The 19961-nt window shown below is 33.1% G+C and overlaps 1 protein-coding gene across 21 annotated transcripts in view; it reads left to right on the forward strand.

Annotated features, from left to right (window-relative positions):
- OXR1 (oxidation resistance 1) overlaps nucleotides 1-19961 on the forward strand; it is a 506009-nt gene that overhangs the window by 426758 nt on the left and 59290 nt on the right. For 11 of the 21 annotated variants that reach the window (XM_030938266.1, XM_030938268.1, XM_030938278.1 and 8 more), the window contains 4 exons: nucleotides 4768-4850; nucleotides 8450-8557; nucleotides 9536-9649; nucleotides 19609-19758. In XM_030938266.1, the coding sequence (XP_030794126.1) occupies nucleotides 4768-4850; nucleotides 8450-8557; nucleotides 9536-9649; nucleotides 19609-19758 (455 nt within the window). Of the gene's footprint in view, nucleotides 1-4767; nucleotides 4851-5383; nucleotides 5450-8449; nucleotides 8558-9535; nucleotides 9650-19608; nucleotides 19759-19961 lie in introns of all 21 variants that reach the window. The other 10 variants (XM_030938264.1, XM_030938267.1, XM_030938271.1 and 7 more) reach the window with 2 other exon arrangements.

Raw genomic sequence — 19961 nt, forward strand, 5'->3', positions numbered from 1 at the left:
AAAATCATTCAGTTTTATGGATTCACAAGGAGATGGTTTGGAATTGAAACTTATGTTTAAAAGGGAACCAGAGCTGAAAAGTTTGGAAAATTTGCAGCCTGACAATGCAATAGAAAAGAAAAACCTGTTTCTGAGGAGAAATTCAAGCCAGCTGCAGATACTTAAGTAACGAGGAGGCAAATGTTAATCACCAAGACAAAGGGTAAAATGTTTCCAGGGCATGTCAGAGACCTTTGTGGTTCCCCTTCCCATCACAGGCCTGGAGGCTTAGGAAGAAAAAAATGGTTTCATGGGCCAGATTCAGGGCCTTGCTGTTTTGTACAGTCTTAGGACTCAGTGCCCTGCATCCCAGCTGTGGCTAAAAAGGACCAACATAGGCCGGGCGCGGTGGCTCAAGCCTGTAATCCCAGCACTTTGGGAGGCCGAGACGGGCGGATCACGAGGTCAGGAGATCGAGACCATCCTGGCTAACCCGGTGAAACCCCGTCTCTACTAAAAAATACAAAAAACTAGCCGGGCGACGTGGCGGGCGCCTGTGGTCCCAGCTACTCGGGAGGCTGAGGCAGGAGAATGGCGGGAACCCGGGAGGCGGAGCTTGCAGTGAGCTGAGATCCGGCCACTGTACTCCAGCCTGGGCAACAGAGCGAGACTCTGTCTCAAAAAAAAAAAAAAATAAAAAAAAAAAAAAAAAAAAAAGGACCAACATACAGCCCAGGCCATTTATTTAGAGGATGCAAGTCCTAAGCCTTGGCAGCTTACATGTGGTGGTGGGCCTGTGGGTGCCAGAAGTCAAGAATTGAGGTTTGAGAATCTCTGTCTGAATTTCGGAGGATGTATGGAAATGCCTGGATGTCCAGGCAGAAGTTTGCTGTAGGGGTGGAGCCCTCTTGGAGAACCTCTGCTAGGGCAGTGCAGAAGGAAAATGTGGGGTCAGAGTCCCCACACAGAGTCCCCACTGGGGACCTGCCCAGTGGAGCTGTGAGAAGACGCATACCTTCCTCCAGACCTCAGAATGCTAAATCCATTGACAGCTTGCACTGTGCACCTGGAAAAGTTGTAGACACTCAATGCCAGCCAGTGAAAGCAGCTGGAAGCAGGGCTGTACCCTACCAAGCCACAGGGGTGGAACCACTCAAGGCCATGCGAGCTCACCTCTTGCATCAGTGTGACCTGGATGTGTGAGACATGGAATCAAAGGAGATTATTTTGAAACTTTAAGATTTAATGACTTCCCTGCCGGATTTTGGACTTGCATGGGACCTGTAGTCCCTTTGGTTTGGCTAATTTCTACCATTTGGAACAGAGACATTTACCCAATGTCTATACCCACATTGTGTCTTGGAAGTAACTAAGTTGCTTTTGATTTTACAGGCTTTATAGACAGAAGGAACTTGCCTTGTCTCAGATAAGACCTTGGACTTGGACTTTAGGGTTAATGCTGGAATGAATTAAGACTATGGGAGACTACTGGGAAGGCATGATTGATTTTGAAGTGTGAAAGGACATGAGCTTTGGGAGAGGCCAGGGACAGAATGATATGGTTTGGCTTTGTGTCCCCACCCAAATCTCATCTTGAAATATTATCCTGATACTCTCCATGTGTTAAGGGAGAAACCAGGTGGAGGTAATTGGATCATGAGGGTGGTTTCCCTAATGCTTTTCTTGTGATAGTGAGTTCTTCTGAGATCTGATGATTTTATAAGTGTTTGATAGTTCCTCCTGAATTCATTCTTCCTCATGCTGCCTTGTGAAGAAGGTGTCTGGTTCCCTTTTGCCTTCTGCTATGACTGTTAAGCTGAGACCTCCCTAGCCATGTGGAACTGTCAGTCAATTAAACCTCTTCCCTTTCTAAATTATCCAGTCTTGAGCAGTTCTTTATAGCAGTGTGAGAACGAACTAATACGTAAGGTTACAGAATATTGAGAGTAGAAAGAAAAAGCAGACACTAATGAAAAGAAAATTGGTACATTAATATTAGACAAAGAATATGGAAACAATATTCTGAGAAAAAGTTTAATGGTCTTTCCTTTCCATATTTTAGGGTTCTTTTAAGGCAGTTCTGGTGGTAACTAATACTCTCAGCATTTGCTCTTATGGGAAGGATCTTACTTCTCCTTCCCTTATATAGCTTAGTTTGGCCGGATGTGAAATTCTGGGTTGGAATTTTTTTTCTTTAAGAATGATGAATATTGGCCCCCAATCTCTTCTGGCTTGTAGGGTTTCAGCTGAGAGGTCTGCTGTTAGTCTGATGGACTTCCCTTTGTAGGTGACCTGACGTTTTTCTCTAGCTACTCTGAAATGTTGTGATTATTTGATTGTATTTTCATATTGATGGATGAAAACAGTTTATGTGCTTTGGTATTTATATCTGTGAATAAACATTTTAATATTAATTATTAAAATTTAGAACTGTTTTTATAATATATAATTATTGCATAATATTTTATAATTTTTAATTAGTAAAGAGAATATTTTCCGTTTGTTTTTCAAACTTTAAACTGTGGAAAGTTGGTACCTTAGTTTTCTTGCCCTGAACTGCATTCTGTGGTGAGCTCTTGAAAATTACAGATACGTTGCAAACTTGCAAACATGTTTAATGAATTCTTGGGATATTATGAAACACAGATGGAAAAACTATTAGGCAAAGTAAATACAAACTAAGGGTTACTCCTAAAATCAATTAAGGAAGGGTATGTTATTAGTTAAAAGTAATCTGTAATTGTATATTACATTGCTTGAGAAGTTTAAATTGCAAAATGAGGAGTGCTTTTGGTTGTTTGCTGTTTAAAGAAATCATTTAAAAAATTATTTAAAACTTGTAAATATTTAAAAATAGATTAAATTTTATTTTAATACATTTTAAATTATTTAAAATACAAATAAATTCTTTAAAACTTATTTTATCTTAAAATAGTTTTAATGTTTTTATTTTCTCATTAGAGAAGCAAATTTAAATGTAAACTATTCAGTGTAGAAGAATTAGAATATTTTGATAAGCAAAAATAATATTCTTCTTTATAAAAATTCTACCATATTGCATTGCCACCAGGAATGTAGAATATCTCATTTCCTACTGTCAAACAGTATGTGACCAAACTTCTTTTGAATTTTTACCAACCTGATAGGTGTGAAATGATATTTCGGTATAGTTTAAATTTGCATTTATCTAATTATGAGTGAGATTGAACAACATTATTACATGTTTAAGGACATTTTTACATCGTCTTGTGCATTGTCTGTGATTTTATCTTTTGTGCATATTTTCACCTGCATTATTTTTTCCCTAGTTTTTAAGAGTTTAAATATTTAGGATACAAAAGTTGTGTGTGTGTGTGTGTGTGTGTGTCTGCATACTTTTTTTCCTAGAGTTGTAATGGATGAACCATAATTCTTTCTCTACTTTTCTTTATGGAAAATTAATGGCAGTTTATAATAATTTTGGTAGTTCAAGGTATACTTCAAGTTGTTGCTTCAGAACATTACTTTATTAGATGCTTGCCATGTGTCAGGCCCCTAGTTGGGCACTGAGGTGGCTTTGTGGAAGAAAGGCAGTGTTTTGGAGGTTACAGTTTAGTGGAAGAGATTTAAAACACAAATATTAACACTCTGCCAGATGCTGTGAAGGAGACATAAAGATGCTGTGTGACTAATAACAGGGACTTGGGTTAGCTGGGTGGTCAGGAAGGTTTTAGGATAGTTTTTTAAAGCATTGCAGAGGTAACTGTCCTTTTTGGGGATTTTGATTTTATTCTTATTATTTTTTAGTACTTGTTTAGAACCGTTCACCCAACAACTGAGATAATTAGGCCAACATAAACTCTTGTGTGGTCAAAATGCCATTTAAGTTTAGATAGAAGGAGAACAATGAAATAGATATTTTCTAGATTATATGGTCTTAGGTTGAACTAAATTTTCTTTGAAGACTATAGTTTTTGATTTTGGTAAATTTTGAGGGTAAAGTAAATATAGCATTTTGCCATGTTTACTGTCTTCTTTAATTTTGTGATTTATTTATTTTTTTTAGAGATTTTCATTTTAGTAATTTTTATGTTTAGGTAGGAGTGGTGTTTTATCAATTCAGTGTTGTTATTACATGAAGTATAGATGAGAAGGTTAACACTTATACAAAATTTAAAGGGAAGCAGTTTCCCTAATCTTGATAATAAGGAAACTTTCAAGGAAGTCTTGATAAGCAAATGAAAAATATTAATAATTGGCATTCAATCTGAAATTAAATGTTCAAATGTATGTTTATATATGAGAGCACACCTTGATTTAACTTCATGCATGTTAATTTGAAAGTTCATAATTTAAATCCATAGAGAAGATTATTTTTCATTATGACTTGTAGAAAAATTTTTTCCTGTGATAACTAATGTTACAGTTTCTTATTTGGATAATAATAATATGTATCTTGAAAGATGTATTTTAAAAATATATAATAGTTCTTGAAATGTGGTATTATAATCAGGTTAAATATGTTGAAATAAATGGTCTGTAATTTAATTTTTAATGACTTCCTTTCTGTTGACAATTATGTTTTGTGTTGATTTGCAATTATTCTAGTGGTTCATACTGGTCCAGTTCCTTTTTTTTTTTGACAGTTGCTTGTTTTTTACAGCAGAGAATCCCAGGGAGTAAGCTGTATTACTAGTAAATTAGACATCTGCCCAGAGAGCTCTATTTGGTAGTCCTTGACGTTACTCTGAAAGAAAGATGAATTTAATAGGAATTTTACCTTTTTTTTTTTTTTTTTTTTTTTTTCAGACACTGGCCAAAAGAAGACCCTAGACAAGAAAGATGGGAGACGAATGTCTTTTCAGAAACCTAAAGGGACTATTGAGTATACTGTAAGTTATTTGCTTTCGAAAAAGCTATTTTTCTTTGTAAGAGTCTTCTTTAAGACATTCTCTGTTTATGCTATAAATAAGAAAAGCATTGTTAATTGCCTTATTTTTAAAAATCTGTGTTTCACTTTGGATAATTGTTTTATTAATAGTAATATTTAAGTTTTTAGTTTTTTTCTTTAAAGATAAATTTTACTGAGACACAAAGGTAGTTATCCTAGAAAATTTAATTTAATATAGATGATAATTTACTGAGAGAGTTCCCATGGGCCAATAATTTTTATTAGGTTAGGGTTTTAGGAAAATATTTATCTTTTCAGAAATGTGATCTTCATTATATTCCCAGCAGTGCTAGTGATAATTATAATGGCAGATGGGATATATAAAAGACAAGTTGATGTTAGTCTTCCAGTGTAACCTTCCACATTAAATCATTTGTATTTATTTATAGCTAACTGCCTTTAGCTCTAAAAATTGAGCTTTTTTTTTTTTTTTTTTTTCCGTACTCTTGAAATGAACCTCACATCTCCCTGCAGTCACCTGGCTTTTCACATTTCTGGTTACTCTGGGAAACTGGAGTGAGAAATCAGCTTTGGTGTATGGTATGCTGCTTATTTGATTGAATGTAAAGATTGTTTATTTCGATAATGTTAGCGTGTTGTAAAGCACTTTTAACTGAGCTTAATTTTGTTATTTTGTGTTTTTCTAACATAACTGTATTAAGGAGAACAGCAATTTTAAACATTAATTTAGCATTTGTGTCATTATGAAACCGTCCAGTCTTGGTTTGAATCTTAGTTATTTTTTATGCATCTTTAAAATTGAACAAATTATTAAAATTCTAAGTTATACTCTATTTTAATATACTATTAGTATGTAGCAGACAGTTTGAGATTTTAAATATTTTTAAAAGATTAGGAATCAGATAATTTAGGATGAAATAAAATTTACTAATATCAAGATAATCTCATAGCATATTTTAAACTCAAATTGCGTGTGTTTGTACCTTCTCTGCATAATTAAGAAAATAAGTTCAAATAAGTTTTTTATAGGTAACCTTTAAAATTTCTTCTTTGTCTTTACAATTCTGCAGTGCCAATATGAAAAATTTAGATTTAAACATGTTTTTACCATGTTTATTGTGTTTCTTCAGTCTAAGAAATCATGTCACTCATAAATTCTAGAAAAATTCTTGTTAATTATCTTTGATTGCATTTTCTCCTCCTTTATCTATTTTCTTTCTCCAGAACTCTAATTTATTATTGAAACTAATTGTACTACGTTTTGCTATCATTATGCTTCACTGACCTTGCTATTATTTTGATTGTATCTTCTGTCTACTTTGCTGGGTGTTTGCCTCCTCTTAATTCCCAATGTGAGTGGTCCCTTCTTTCTTTTTGCTTTTCTATTGACATTCTATTACTTGGAATGCTTAAGAACTTTAAAATCTACGTGGAGTGAGACCCAAACTTTTTTTCTATGCCTACCTTTCTAGTTGCTTGCATTTCCTACTATCACTTCATCTAAGCAAATTATGACAAACCACTTACCAATTCTTCCCCCATCCACAATTCCTGATTTTCTCATTTCCATTCCCTTTCAGTTTGTTATTTATTCAGGTTGCAGTCTTTAGAGTCAGCATCAGTTTGCTCACTCACATTTGCTTCCCTGACCTACTACTGCTGCTGTCACCACAACTCCATTCAATCTATGAATGTCTTCTTGAGTCTTAGTTGAAATTTTGTACCTTAATTTCTTTCTTTACATTTTTATTACTTTAAACCTTATCTTTGTTTTTCTGCATCCATTCTCTTGTTCCATTAATTCTAGCTCTGATGCCAGTAATATGAGATGCCACTTGGGCTATTTTGTTACCTTCATCGTCTCATTTAATAGAATCACTGTGAGAATAAAATGTGTGATTATTAATATGAAAGTACTTGGTAAACTTACAGATGTTACTGTAAAATATCATTTGTTTACAGAGACCTTTTATATATATTATCATATTTCAGTAACATAGGTTTTATATCAGTACATTGTGTAGATGGGGAAGTTTGCATAGAAGGATGTAGGCAGAACTAGATTATTATTGTATTAACCCAAATATTTGGCATAAATTTGGTTTTATAAAACCGTTAAGGAAAATATGTATATTATTATTTTACATACACAAACAAATGCACACACACCTGCTTTTCCTGACTTTTGAAGTCTTCTATAACCTAATTCTAAATGCCTTTTTTTTTGTTTTTTGGAGACAGGGTCTTGCTTTGTCACCCAGGCTGGAGTGCAGTGGTGCTATCACAACTCACTGCAGCCTCAACTTCCCAGGCTCGAGTGATCCTCCCACCTCAGCTTCCTGAGTAGCTGGGACTATAGGCATGCAGCACCACGCCCAACTAATTTTTGTAATTTTTGTCAAGATGGGATTTTGCCATGTTGTCCAAGCTGGTCTTGGACTCCTGGGCTCAAGCAATCCACCCACCTCGGCCTCCCAAAATGCTGGAATTACAGGCATGGCCCACCACGTCTGACCTCTAAATGCCTCTTTATCCTTTTTAGAAACTTAACTCCATGTAATCACCTTCCTAAAACTTTGTGCTTCATGAATCTACTTTAGATGGTTTAGGAGGAAGAGGACAGTATCCCACAAATACAGTTTTCTGTCTCTTAACTATGTCAGTTCTGTTATCTTCACTTTGAAAGTTCGTTCCTTTCTCTCTGCTTTTGAAATTCCCAACCCTTCTTCAAGATCCAGCTTTAAATCATTTATCTTCTGTAGTCTTTTCTGGAAAATTTGGATTACATGATGCTTTTATTCATACTCAAAACTTCTATTGCATTCATTATTCCATTTTAAATTGTTCATCTTTTGCATTACCTTCTATTTCTTAGTTTCCAACTAGATTGTAAATTCCTTGTGCACTAAAACTACTTTTAGTTGCATTTAGTTGTGTTTTCTTCAGAGCTCTCTTAATGCCTTGTGTAATGGGGACTGTAAGTGGTTATATTATATTGACCAAATGACATTTTCTTTTAGGGTAATTGATAAAGTCTCATTATTTATAATTTCTACACATAGGACCATGGAAACATACGAATGATTCAGAACTAAATTGCTCAACTTTAGTTCAAATATTTTCTAATTTATATGTGCAATAATAATATATGCATAAAGATCATTAGAAGTAACATTTTGAGTTTAATACAGGTGTATTTTGCTAAAATGAAATTAGTAGATTGCTAGAAGTTATAAATATTTTAGAAACTATTCAAAGGAATAGTATATTATTTTAAAACCTTTGTAAAATGAAAATAATCTGTTTTTGATTTTTAAATTATATTTTGTATTTTGAAATTACTTCAAGTAGAGACCTACATGTAAATGTATTGTGATGAAGCCTGTACTCTGTATTGTGATAGATTGAGAGCATTTGCTAGCAAAACACAGTGGGTTTCTTGCCAGTTATTTTCAAAGATGACAAGATCGTTGTTAATCAGATGTAAGCTGGTCCCTAGATATGTTAATGCTCGTTAAATATTGTAGTCTAGTTTTTCTGTTTTAAACATTGAAATAATTTATTTTTTCTTATAAACAGGTTGAATCAAGGGATTCTTTGAATAGCATAGCCCTGAAATTTGATACAACACCTAATGAACTTGTTCAATTAAATAAGTTATTCTCCCGAGCAGTTGTTACTGGACAGGTAGTATCTTTTTTTTTAATGTGCTGATGTTTAGAAACATTAAACAGAAAGGCAGAAAGTATACATTGTACTGTAGTTAATAATATAGAAGATTTGAGAATAATTTTATATGTGCTTTTAACAAATCATATTGGCGAAATAAGAGAAAAGTAACTGTTTTATGTCTGTATGAGTTTCTTTTTTAATACATATTGAAAATAATTGTAAATTTTTCTTTTTAAATATAAAGAGCTTTTAAAAATATTCAGAACAATATATGCATATGATCAAAAATTACTTTATCAAAGTAAGGCATCCCTCCATCTCAAACTTCCAATTTCTTTTCCAAAAGCAATGAGTTGCCAGTTTGCATTTCTTTCAGGAACAGTCTAGCCTACTTTTGTTGTTGTTGTTGTGTTTTAATTTAACTTTGATTCTTGGAAAGTGTTCTTTATAATCATAGTTCTAGTTCAGACTTTTTCACACGTGCATAGTATTGCATTGTATTGATACATCATACTTGTTTAGTTAGTCACAATAAGCATTACACTATTTTTACTCTTTTGCTAAGGTTAATACCGCTGTAGTAAATATGCTTGTACATATCTGTTTTTCTTTATGTGCAGGTATTTCTATAGGGTGAATTCTTAGAAGTAAAGTTACTATATCAGAGGATATGTTCACTTTAAATTTTGCTAGCTATTGCCAAATTGTTCTTTAGGATTAATACCTCTATAGTATATTAAAATTAATGTTTCCCCACCCTGTTCCAGCCATACATATTATCAAATGTGTCTAAATTGATTTTAAATATTCTTTTTTAAAAATGTTTTTATATTCTTGTAATTTGAAAATTTTTATGTTTTTCTATTTAATTGGTAATTGTTAATAGTGCTTGCTTATAGAACAAGGTCATTGTTAATAGTGCTTGCTTATAGAACACCATCTATTATTAACACTTCAGTTTAACTAAATCTTTGTGTGAATGTTTTCTTACAGGTTCTATATGTTCCTGATCCTGAATATGTCTCCAGTGTTGAGAGCTCTCCATCTCTAAGCCCCATAAGTCCTCTGTCACCAACATCATCTGAGGCTGAATTTGATAAGACCACTGTAAGTATCTCTGATTTGCAAAGATGGCTATGAAGAAATCTCACCATGTCTACATTGACTGTCTTGTTTTTTTCTTTCCACTTTTGACTATGGTTACAATGAAATATTTACTTTTTATTTTCTCACCTAAGTTTGTAAATGTCAGCTTTAAAAATAAGACATTCTTATGAAACCGTATAGCTTAAATTGACTTACCTTTGTAAGTGGTGGTAGTGGGCCAAAAATATTCATCAACTCTTATTTTTTAAAGAATATATATAATTTAACTTACAAAGGAATCTTACCCAACAAACATGACATTATCACAGTAGAGAAAGTTCATGTCCAATTTGATGTTTATTTCATTTATAAATAAATGAGTATATAGTACTTACAACTCTTAAGTGAGTTTAATTTTGACACACTGCCTTTTAAAAAATAATTTATCATCTTAGTCATCCAAGAATTAACATAGTAGATTAATTTAGCATTTCTAGAGAATGAGTGTTCTAATAACTTACATTTTACAAATGAATTTCAGGGAACTAAACCTCATTTAATAATTTTGGTTAAAATCTTCTGAAAGGAATTATATATTTCTTTGCCTTTCTGCATAAATTAACTGTTAACACTAATCATAATTTTCTGTTTTCATAACAGGTATTGTTTACATGTAAAAGGCTATTTCTTCATTAAATGGCTAGATTCCTGTGGGAGATTATTCTGTGTTGTTCTCTTGACTTTAGGAGACAGCCTTTTCTTTGTCTCAATTTGCACTCAAAGCTTAAGATACCAGATGGCAAGCAAACTAGTAACAAAACAAATTATTAATGTTAATTTGCCTATAATTGTTTATTTCTAAGCTCTAGTATACCACTTTTTTCATGGACTAAATTGCATGATATTATTAATAACTATTTTTATCCTTGCCCGGGAACTTTTTTCTGCCTCTGTATGTGTGCATGTGTGTGTGTGTGTGTGTGTGTGTGTGTGTGTGTGAGAGAGAGAGAGAGAGAGAGAGAGAGAGAGAGAGAGAGAAATGAGGTATTTTTCATTTATTTGTTGGATATCTTATTTATATAATTGTGGCAATACTATGCTTTAGAATGCAGTCACATGAAAGGAATATATTACGTTTGTTGTCATCATTGATAAGAATAGAAGTCAAGTTTTAGTGGTAGGTATTACTTACCAAATGACACAGTACCTGTTTGAACATAGCCATGCCATTTTCTCATGGGACTTACAAAGAGATGTCCTCATAAGGGGCAGTGACAAAGTAACTATGTAGCCTTAGGTTTATTTAGCCTGCGTTTCAAACCCTAAAGCAGAATTATGAAAATCTAAGCTGTAGCATCATGCCTGACTAGAAACCTGTGGGGTCTCTTCCTGTTCCTCAGCTTTAACCTAAATCTGCCTGTCTACTGGCTTTCTTGGAAGGTATAAGATCAAACAAAACAAAATGTTGAAAGTTAAGGGAGCAATAAGGCCAGATGTCAACCTGTGTGAAAATGTGCCCCTTCTTACTTTTGCCATTTGACTGAGAGAGATGGAGAGGATAAAATTATGTGAATGATCTTTTAATCCTCAGTGACTTAGCTACTGTCAAAGATGGACCAAAAAACTTCCTCTAATGTGGCCAGTGATATGAGTAAATTCTTTGTCCCTGGAATAGATAAAAAAAAGAGGTAAGAGATTCCTTAAAGACCTAAAAGTACATCTACCATTTGATCCAGCAATCTCACTACTAGGTATCTACCCCGAGGGTAAGACGTCATTGTTGAAAAAGATATTTGCACATGCATATACAGCAACATAATTTGCAATCGCAAAAATATGGAACCACCCCAAATGCCCATCAATCAACAAGTAGATAAAGAAAATGTGGTGTATATATACCGTGGAATACTACTCAGTCATAAAAAGGAATGAAAGAATGGCATTTGCAGCAAGCTGGATGGAATTGGAGACTATTATTCTAAGTGAAGTAACTCAGGAATGGAAAACTGAACATTGTATGTTCTCACTCATAAGTGGGAGCTAAGCTGTGAGGATACAAAGGCATAAGAATGATACAGTGACTTTGGGGACTCAAGGAAAAGGGTGGGAGCAGAGTGAGAAATAAAGGATTACACATTGGGTACAGTGTACACTGCTTAGGTGATGGGTGCACCAAAATCTCAGAAATCACTACTAAAGAACTTATTCTTGTAACCAAACACCACCTGCTCCCTGAAAACATTGAAATAGGAAATATTTTTTTTAAAAAAAAAGAGGTAAGAGAAGAGTTTGCAAACTTCCCTTTACATGGAATGATACTCTTTACCTGCCATCAAAGAGATTATGGGCAATAGTTAGAAATAATTCTTACAACAGTGATTGTGTAAATTTTAGTTGTATTTTTTTTTTTTTACCTAGAATTATATTCGCTACCAGACTCCAAGATAATATTTCTATGACTTTCTGCTTATCTCAAGTGCCTACATTTCTATATTCTAATTACTGGGTTTTATGTCTCCCATGCTGTATAAATCCCTTAGAAGTAAGGATATTATGTTTTATTAGATACAGTTTATATTTTCATTACATTAATTAAAATAATGTCTATTAGTATTGTTATTATTTGTTTTTCCCAGAGATTGTCAGTTTATATTTCCAACAACTACTGATAAATTTTTTGAATGTCCAGCTTAGGAGTAGTTTACTATGAGGCTAAAAATATGTTTCTGGCTTTGTCAGCTTAAAGACTTTCATTGGTTTTTTAGTAACTCATTTTCACTTAAAAAATTGCATTTTGAGAATTTCCATAGTAAAACAGATTTTTTTTATTTTTCACTTTTTTTTGTTCACATATGGAGGAAGAAACAAGGAGATAGAACCAAAATAATGGTGAAAATCATAAAAATAGCTAAAATTTAGTGTTGCAACAGGTATAATTCTAAACACTTTAAAAGTATTATCATTTATTCCTTAACTCAGCTTTATGAGGTAAGCACTTGGCCTGGGTTTCTGTGTTTGTCCCTCCAGACTTACTCTGTATTCTCTAGTGTCCTTTGGGCGGTAGACTGCATTAATGGACTCTGTTGCCGTTTTGCTTCTGCTGGTGTCGGTCTTTCTGGAGCAGTTGCAGAAGATAAGAGGGAAGGAAAGAGAATAAGATGGGGACATATTTATTCTCCTAGCTCCTGCCCTATAAGGTTATTCCAGAGTGACCACATTCTTCAGCATCTCATCTTCTCTTTTGTCATCCCTTTCCACAGAGCCATCTCTAAATTTAGGCATCTGTATCTCCCCCTTGCCTCTTTAGGGATAGAGGAGTCTTCTGTTATTATTCACCCTGGGTTTTTTACACTATATGCACCTTTGTAAATAGTTCCATAATTAAATCCTCTTAAAATTACTCAGTTTCTACCAGGCATGGTGGCTCACTCCAGTAATCCCAGCACTTCAGGAGGCTGAGGCAGGCAGATCACTTGAGGTCAGAAGTTCAAGATTAGCCCAGCCACATGGTGAAACCCCATCTTTACTAAAATTACACAAATTAGCCGGGCCTGGTGGCGGGCACTTGTAATTCCAGCTACTCAGGAGGCTGAGGTGGGAGAATCACATGAACCCAGGAGTCAGGGGTTGCAGTGAGCTGCGCCACTGCCTTTCAGGCTGGGCTACAGAGTGAAGACTGTGTCTCAAAAAAAAAAAAAAGCTCAATTTGATGTGCCATCTGTTTTTTTCTAGTACCTGACCAATAAGTATTGTATCCATTTTATAGAGGAGGAAACAGAGGAAGAGAAGTTAACTATTTTGCGTTTAAGGTCACTCAGCTAGTAGCTAAGCTAGGATTCTAACCCAAACAGGCTTGGTTCGGAGCCCGTATTTTTTATTACTACTTTATAGCTGGAAAATGATAACTCGGAAACACTACTCTTGCCCAATAAATAACTGTACCCAAAGAGTTAAGTAACATTTAATCATTATAAAAGTCAGTATAGTAATAGCTACCACTTTGCACTATCATCTTCCTAAGATTCTTTAAATCTCTCATTTTTTGAATAAATACAGAAACCTGCTTTTGTTTTGTACGCCTTTGTTTTTTCTCTTTTGTACCTTAAGTTCACCCATTATACTAATGCCATTTTAGGCTAAAACTGTTAATGTGTTATATTCAGGATGAAGTTCAGCAGAAGAATGTTTTAAGTAATATGGAAAAATGAAATAATTTTAAAGTACTTATGTTTATATTAATATACTCTATTGAAGGATGCAGGTAGTCATATTCTGTCTAAGATAAAGCACTTCACGTAGAATACTCCAATCAATCTAAAATATAAAAATAGAATATTAATAACGATTGAATTGGATACACATGGTGATAAGACAATATAATTTTGAAAAAAAATACTATTAAGAGATTCTGGGGAAGGCCTAGGAAGTCCTAAAGGAGGAAAGAGGAAAACGTATAAAATAACAATAGAATGTAGGCATATTAAATCTTCCTTTTTAAGGAAGGATAGGCTGTGATTATACTGCTACAGTGGCTATTTTTTTTTTTTTTTTACTTAAAGAGTGCTTACTATGTATTTACTCTGTTCATTTCAGAATTTTAATTAATCTTTAACACTTTAATAACATTTTAATTACTTTATACCTTTAATTAATCTTTAACCCCATGAGGTAGGTACAATATTCATGATCTGTATTTTAAAAAATGAGTAAAGTAAGGCATAGAGAGAAGAATGATGGTTAATAAGTGGTAGAACTAAGATTGAAAACCTGGCAGTCAAGGTCTAGATTCTGTGTTGTGTTCTTAACTACTTTTTATACTGCCTAAGTAATGAAATGATGACTACTAGCAAGTGCAGGTACTCTATAACTGAGACATATGATGTAAAAATTAAATATATGTGTCACAATTTGTAGGAACTAGAAAGTTTGTAGTAAAGAACTGTGTGGAAGTAGTGCATGAAATTTTTGCTTGGCCAAAGCAAAAATAAAAATGTAGAAGATTTAGAAATGTTTAATTACCTATATTAGTTTCCTAGTATTATCATAACAAAGGGTGATAAACTGGGTGGGTTACAACAAAAGAAATTTATTACCATACAGTTCTGGAGGCTGGAAGTCTGAATTCAGACTATTGGTATGACCATGCTCCGTTTGAAACTTGTAGAGGAGAATCATTTCTTGCTACTTCTAGCTGGTGTTTGCCAAGTGTCATTGACATTCCTTATCTTGTAAATATGTCACCACTTTCTGCCTTGCTTGTGACAAGTGGCCATCTACTTCCTGTGTGTATGTCTTCACATGGTGGTCTCCTCTTTATATAAGGAAAACAGTCAGATTAAGGGCCCACCCTACTCATGTATGACCTTAGCTTAAATTAATGATTACATCTGAAAAATCCTATTTCCAAATAAGGTCATATTCTGAGATATTGGAGGTTAGGGCTTTAGCATTATCATTTTGGGGGAGACAGTCAACCCATAACATTGCCTCATAAAATTATAATTATGTAGAATTTATATTATGGAGTTTTATTTATATTATAGAATTTTATATTTTTTGTCTTTGAAGAAAAGGAAATTTAGAAGACTTTCTAATTCTAGTCAAGTAAGATTTTTTTAGAGATGTTTAGTTAATTTTCTTCACTTAAGATATGTCTAAGAGTGAAGTTAATTTCTCATAGGGCTTCGGGAAGCTTGTAAATATTTGTAAAATATTGTGAAAACTTTTTTAAAAAACTTCTCTTTTTGAATCATGATAGTCACATAATTAATTGGCATCTTGAACTGGTATGCCTGTATACCTGAAAATAGACATTAATTACAAGTAATAGCAGACATGCAAGAAATTAAAATAATTTTAGGAATATCAAAGTAGTTTGAAAAGGTTAAATATTGCCTGTGCTTCAGGAATTGCTCTCACATATGACATCCTTTAACAATTCACAAACATAACCTCTCTTTTCTGTCTCTCTGTGCATATATAGAATATATATATATATATTTTTAACTTAAAGGCACTACTATCTATCACATACAGTATATGTTATATATAAAACAGGTTTTAAATCTTTTATAAAATATATAAATTGTAATTTTTTTCTAAATTATGATTTTAGCTTTAATGCTTTTAGACTTAAATTTTAATATAAATATATCCAACTTACGTGATATATAACTTATATAATATTAAATGTAAGCTTATATATTATAAAACTATAAATATAAATACCACACAAATGTGTAAATAACACATAAATCATATATACACAATGTTCATATTATTACATATAATTTAGCTTTGATGCTTTTAAACTTAAATAACAATTTAGTAAGGAATTGTTTTTTAAAATGTACTTTTTAATAGATTATGCTGTAATTATACCTCAGTCTTATATTCTTAGAACAAATTTTATGGTTAGTATCTGAAAAATTAAACTTTATAACAGGACTTAGTGTTCACGAAGGTTTTAGGAAACAAATACTTTATATAGAAGAAATTCCTGTATTTTTAACATCACAAGAAATGGGTAAATTACTGGATGAGAGTTTTGTTTTTTTTTTCCTAGATTCCAGATGGGAGCATTATTTCCATAATTAGAATTAAAAATTGATCCTGATATTTTAATTTTTTTTTATTCTGTATTTGGTTTTAAACATTCTTAAGTCCTTGGTCCCAGGAAGTAGAGATGATTAAACATAATTTATAGACACTAAATGGCAATCATCATATATATCGAATTGAAAGAAAAATACAGTATATACTGGTTTAAAAGTAAATGTTTTCTTTAAAGGATATATCGTATATATGTTGCGTGAAGTAAATACAAATTCTGGTATTTCTGTGCCTGTATGGTTTTTCCTCCTCAATCTTCTGTGCCCTACCTATGTGTTGCTAGAGAACATTTCTACAAATTTTCAATCACAAAAGAGCAAAAATACAATAAAACCAAGGCAGGAAGGGAAGTGGACAGTTTGGAGTTGCTAATTCATTTATGGTGATGGTTTATAATGACATACAAATCATATTGTATAGTATATTCTACCAAAAAAGATGACTCTAGGTGATGATTAAGCTTTTTATAAATCATTAGCCCTAACAATCCTTTGCTTTTTTACATTTGGATATTTGGGGCAGTAATGAGGCTAGATATAGATGTTTACATTTCTATATTTTTAAAACCTTCTCTGGTGGCTAAAACAAAGTTATACAGAGAAGCATCAGCAAGCCCTCAAATGAGCTGCAAAACCATAACATTAATCACAGTTTAAAAACAGCAGTCAAAACCATCTACATAGGGATACTAGTACTTTGAATAGTGTCCATTTATGTAAGTTACAGCAAGGTCTGGTAACTCCTCTGAACAACTTTGATCTTTTTTTAAAGTAATCTCCTTTTTTGTGCTTTGCTTTGAGCATTTGCTAATCTCATATTCTTTTTAAAAGAATTACATTGACAAATTGGTGTTGCTATAGATACTGAGTTCAGACTTTGAAGTAACCTCAGAGATCATATATTGTTCAAAAAGGCCCATCTTCATTTAAGGAAAGCATTTGACAATGTTCGTATATATAGTGTATATATATATATGAATATATGTAGGTATGTATATATATGTGTATATGTATACACATAGAGAGATATATTTATATCTGTGTGTGACTAATGTAGTTGCATTCTATATAATAATATTATGAACTCAGTTTTGGGGGAATTGAGAAATCAAAATTTGTTGATAGCTTTTTGTCAATTTGCAGGGGATGCTCTTATAGCTCTGCATCAGCTATTTTTTTCTTAGCACATTTTTGAATTGTTTGGTAGAAGATATGAAAAGGAAGCAATATAGTATTGCAGTTAAGCTCACTGGTTTGTGTTGATAACATAGGTTTGCATCTTAGCTCCTTACTCATTTGGCAAGTTATCAAACTTGGCAAAACTTAAGTTTCTTTAAAAATTAAGGTCATAGTATACTTCATATGAGTGATTGAAAAATTAAATGAAATAGTCCATATAACACTTAGAAATAACAAGTATTCATAAATATCATTGAGATTATTATTATCACTTATTTATCTGTGTTAACTGAATTTATATATGCTATAAAACTTAGATATAATAACTGGCAAAAACAACAAGAAGAATACAAAGTTATTAATTTGTATTTTAAAATGAAAAGATTGAGGAAAATTTTGTTAATAGATATTAATGATGGAACAGTGTCATGAAAGTTAAAATCTTATTCCATTTCAGGTTTTTAAAACAGTGGAATTGTAGCATATCAAATATAGTTGTTTTGCAGTATTTTGCACTTGTCTGTCCTTTCATGAACAAACACTTGTTGAATTATCTCCCCCATTGCTTGGGATTTAGCCCTACATTTTAGGTGGGATATATGAAAGGAGGTGTTAAAATTCTGTCCTCATATGGGTTGAAGGAATTCAATCCATGTATTAGGGGAGAAAAAGTTATGTTCAGGTTTGATAGCTCTTTTCGGATATCTCAGTTTGTGATATTGAAGAGAAGGCAGTATTGTTTATTATTTCTAAATGCCAAATCAGAGCTATTAGGTAGAAGTTACAAAGTGACAGATTTTAACTCAAAGCTCAGAAGAACCTTGCTTCTATGAAAACTTCTATAAGGCAGCGTGGATTTATTCATGAGGTATGAAAGCCTTTGGAACTATTTAAAACACATCTGTCTAGCTTTCCTACAATGTACAGAATATTAAACTTTGGGAGGAATTGTGGGGAGTAGTATTTAAAGGACCTGTGAACTTGAATGTAAAAAATTTTAAGTGAACTCTAACATTTTTAAAAATTAGAGAATATAATATAAGCAGCACACCTGTGACTTTGTCCTCAGTAGAACTTACAGATATTTTCAGATCACCTTAGAATTGTTACAGAGAACACAAAATGTTGCTCATGGCCATTATATCACAATTTGCATTCAAACTTGTAGTTATCAGAGTCCAGAGTCACCACTAAATCTTATGTTATTTAATATATTAATAAAGAAATATATATATATCACCGGGCACGGTGGCTCGTGCCTATAATCCCAGCACTTTGGGAGGCCAAGGTGGGCCGATCGTGAGGTCAGAAGATTGAGACCATCATGGCTAACATGGTGAAACCCCGTCTCTACTAAAAATACAAAAAATTAGCTGGGCGTGGTAGCAGGTGCCTGTAGTCCCAGCTACTTGGGAGGCTGAGGCAGGAGAATGGCGTGAACCCGGGAGGCGGAGCTTGCAGTGAGCCGAGATCGTGCGGCTGCTCTCCAGCCTGGGTGACTATACTCTAGTTCGTTTTTAAAAAATGTTTTGATACTGTGTTGTTTCAATTTAATTGTTCTTCCTTATAATTCTATATTTTATTTTGACCATTCCAAAACATTCTGAGAAGCTGGTTCATAGGCTTCACTGTAAGAATGGTCAGTAGCACCAAAAAAGTTAAGAAACTTGTGATCTAGTGGAATGGGATTTATCAACTGTAGCTTGAGATTTGAAAGGCTATTCCAGTGAATGGGTTCTGTTGTATACTTAGGTACTAAGGCAAGCTTTCCACCTTTTTTCTGCTGATGGATATTACATTACATGGTCTTACCAGAGTCAGTGGTTGAATTCAGGAGCATCTGAGTGTTTGTGCACATGTGTGTATGTGTTGGGTGTGGGTACAAGAGATGTAGTGTTCAGTGTTCTCCAGATGATTTTATTTTTTAAATTTATTGATAGATATGTGTATCTCCCTATTAAAAATCACTTTAAATGTAAGTTTAACCTGTGTTTGTGATCTTTGTTGAATATGAAAACAGTGCCACTTTTTTCCTATAATTTCTATGTGAGAATATTTCGGTCTGACTTCCAGAATGTGATGAAATGAAACAGCACTTACTGGGGAAAGCTATTCATTTGAATTTTTAGTAGTGTGCTCATTTTTATTTTGTTTTCTGCTTTTTCTTTTCTTTTCTTTTCTTTTTTAAAGAATCCTGATGTTCATCCAAAAGAAACAACTCCCTCATCTACTTTCACTGGTATTCGACCTGCACGAGTTGTGTCTTCAACTTCTGAGGAGGAGGAAGCATTTACTGAGAAATTTCTTAAAATTAATTGCAAATATATTACCAGTGGCAAGGTAAAGAATGACACTTTAGAGAAGACCTTTAATCATGCTTTAGTTATTACTAACATATGATAGTTTGGCATTTACATTTTAAGTCCTCAGTGTCAGCAAATGCTTGAATATTGTAAAAAGGTACTGGTGATACTATTATTTTGGGTTAGTATGGATGTCGCTTGTAACTTAGATTCTGATGATCTGTTGTAATTGTTAAAGGT

This window comes from Rhinopithecus roxellana, chromosome 9, assembly GCF_007565055.1.
Source record: "Rhinopithecus roxellana isolate Shanxi Qingling chromosome 9, ASM756505v1, whole genome shotgun sequence".
Classification (NCBI taxonomy): Eukaryota; Metazoa; Chordata; class Mammalia; order Primates; family Cercopithecidae; genus Rhinopithecus; species Rhinopithecus roxellana.